Source organism: Miscanthus floridulus, chromosome 8 (assembly GCF_019320115.1).
Source record: "Miscanthus floridulus cultivar M001 chromosome 8, ASM1932011v1, whole genome shotgun sequence".
Classification (NCBI taxonomy): domain Eukaryota; kingdom Viridiplantae; phylum Streptophyta; class Magnoliopsida; order Poales; family Poaceae; genus Miscanthus; species Miscanthus floridulus.
Window position 1 is genome coordinate 45,303,286 of NC_089587.1, and position 2,681 is coordinate 45,305,966.

Below are 2,681 nucleotides of genomic sequence, written 5' to 3' on the forward strand. Positions count from 1 at the left end.
GTTCAGACAAGGCCAAGAGTTCATCATCATCATCATCAGACTCTGACTGAGCAGCAGGTGAAGATGGGGATTCTGCTAAAAGTTGCCACACTTCCTCCACCAGATGCAAAGGAACAGAAGCCTGACACTTGTGTTGTGGTCCTCACTTTGCACCACACTTGAAACACAACCCTCTTGCCTTGCGGTAATTTAGAAGAGAGTTCTACTTCTCATCAATAGGAGGCTTGGAAGCTGAAGTCACAGGATTCTCTTGAGCATTTGCTTTGACAAAATTCCCCGTTGAGAAATAAGAATGTTTACTGAAGGGCTTGTTCTGTCCCCCAGAAGAGTTTGGCTTCTTGTACCCAATGTGTGGTTTTCCCAACACTATCTCTTCCTGCAAAATGGCAAGAGAACTTGCAGTATCTAGATCCTTGGGGCGATGTAATAGAATAGCAGCCTTAATATTATCAGCAAGACCATCTATGAATTTGTTGGTCAGAAAGGCAGGATTGACAAGGGGATCATGAGCTAGCAACTGATGCATCAATTCATCAAACAGAGTAATGTATTCAGCTACAGAAGCAGTTTGCTTAACATGGAAGAATTGACGAATGAAGTGATTGAACTGGTCCCTATCAAAACGGTCAACAACATGCTTATAGAAACTATCCCAAGGACACTGATGAAGGTTTAGTTCAATAGTCTGCATCCAAAAGGCTGCAGTACCAGTGAAATTTATAGTTGCTAACTTCACCCAATTGTCAGGAGGAATATCATACACATCAAAATAGGCATCACAACGTTTGATCCAGAGTTTTGGGTTTGAACCATCAAACTTAGAAAAGTCTTGTTGGGGCATGTTGTGTTGATGGTTATGATGGCTAGAACAACAACCATGAGAATAGGGAACAAACTCAGGATGAGAGATTGGGGAATTGGGTGTCTCACCTTTGACCGGAGGTGGTTCGAGGGTAGCATCGCCCCCCAAACCAACCCTTCGGTGACTGATATGTACGCCGTGGCCTAACGGCCGGTGCACCCCCTGCGAACAGGACGGGTCCAGAGGAGCGGATCCGGGCGACTTGAGGAAAACAGACTCCTCTCCATGTACAGGATTCGGCGTAGGTGAAGCGAACTTGAGGGCATGTAACACTTCGGGTGTTAGGAGTTTGCTTAGACGAGTTTGCTTAGCACCTATATGAATTAGCCAAAAAAGTTTTTAGATTTTAAAAATTTATAATGCACGTGAAATGATAAACAATTCTATGTGATTCACTTTTGTGGTTGAGAAAAAAAAAATCAAAATAAATAGTGTTAACTAGTGCTCTTGGGAGCTCAAAAATCAAATTTGACGTTAAGATAAGCTTTTTTCGTTAAGTCGGCAAACACTTGAACTATTGTGTAAAGTACCATTTTTGACGAATTATATTGAGCAAAATAGTTAAATGGTGCTTAAATATTTTGCTCCTATGGGTTAGTATAAGGTATGGACTATTACATGAAATACTTGTTGGTAGCAGTTAATATAGTTTAGGCCTTTTAAAAATTATAACAAAAGTGTTAATGGTTGTTAGTTCAAATTGAACCTTAACTTTTCTAAGTATGGGAAAAGTAGTAAGACAATGCTATCATGACATTTAAATTCTAACTAAAATGTTTAAACACTAGCTGCATGCTTTGGTATTGTTGATTGCATCAAAGTGAGTACTTGAGTATGGCAAAGGTGGTTGTTATGTTGGGTGTCACATGGCTCTCATAAAAAATCCCCAAACTTCGTTGGAACGCGCTGTAAACCACTTTGTTGGCGCTCTGTTCGTGAACTGGCGTTCAGCGCGACGAGCTCAGGTTGGCATCCTCCTATCCCCCTCTCTGGTTGCTCTCTGGCCATGGCGATGGCTTTGCTAGGTCGCTGGTAATGTTGACAGTAGGATAGGGGAACTAGCTAGGCCTCACTTGTGATCGTTAGTAGTTTTCGCTTCGCTTTAAAATTTGGCCTGTGCGCACGGTCACCTCACGCGGCCGCTCAGCGTCGCGCGGCTGGTCACGTTCCGCGCACCGTGGAACCGAGCCCGGTCGGCCTGTCTATCTATGGGTTGGCCGTGGCCAACCCCGGCAGGCCGCTGTCATCACCCTGTAGTTGCTGGCCGGTGCACTGCAGCCCCACCTCGCTACCGACCAAGCCGATGTCGTGGCAGCCTTCGTCTAGCCGACGTGGCACTCGTTCCACCGCTCAAATCACCTACTCGCCGAGCCGCTGCCTACCTCCGTGGTCACGTCGCACTAATGCCATGTCACGGTGTCACTACCCTCCCTAGCGTTGTTTTGTTGCACCGGCCCTACGAGATGGCCCCGCACGCGATCGCTGTTTCACTGCCGCCGCCCGCATCCTGCCATGGCCGAGCAGTCTTATCACGACGCTCCACGACGCTCTCTCTCTGAGTCTTCCCCATGCGGACACCTCATTTTATTACCGTAGCGTCGATCGTGGCAGGCACAGCCCTTGTCGCCGATAGAATCCCCCCGCTTCGCACGACAAATACGTGCGATTCGAGGCACCACACCTCAATTTGGTGTTCCAGAAGTTAGACAAGAAGCCAGCTAGCAGCCTGACCCTCACCTTGGCGCAACCGAGCACTACTGGCCACCAATTTGGCATTTTTCTCGCCGCTGGCCAGGTGCGCCGTCGTGCTAGTGAAATT

The 2,681-nt window shown here is 47.0% G+C and overlaps 1 protein-coding gene across 1 annotated transcript; it reads right to left on the reverse strand.

Moving 5' to 3' along the window:
• Positions 1–202: 202 nt before the first annotated feature.
• LOC136468980 (uncharacterized) lies at positions 203–841 on the reverse strand. Its single transcript, XM_066467354.1, has one exon. It carries the CDS (start codon positions 839–841, stop codon positions 203–205), a length of 639 nt encoding a protein of 212 aa, XP_066323451.1.
• Positions 842–2,681: the final 1,840 nt, after the last annotated feature.

Coding starts and splice junctions, on each gene's coding strand:
- LOC136468980 (XM_066467354.1), bottom strand. CDS start 841: ATGCCCCAACAAGACTTTTCTAAGTTTGATGGTTCAAACCCAAAACTC.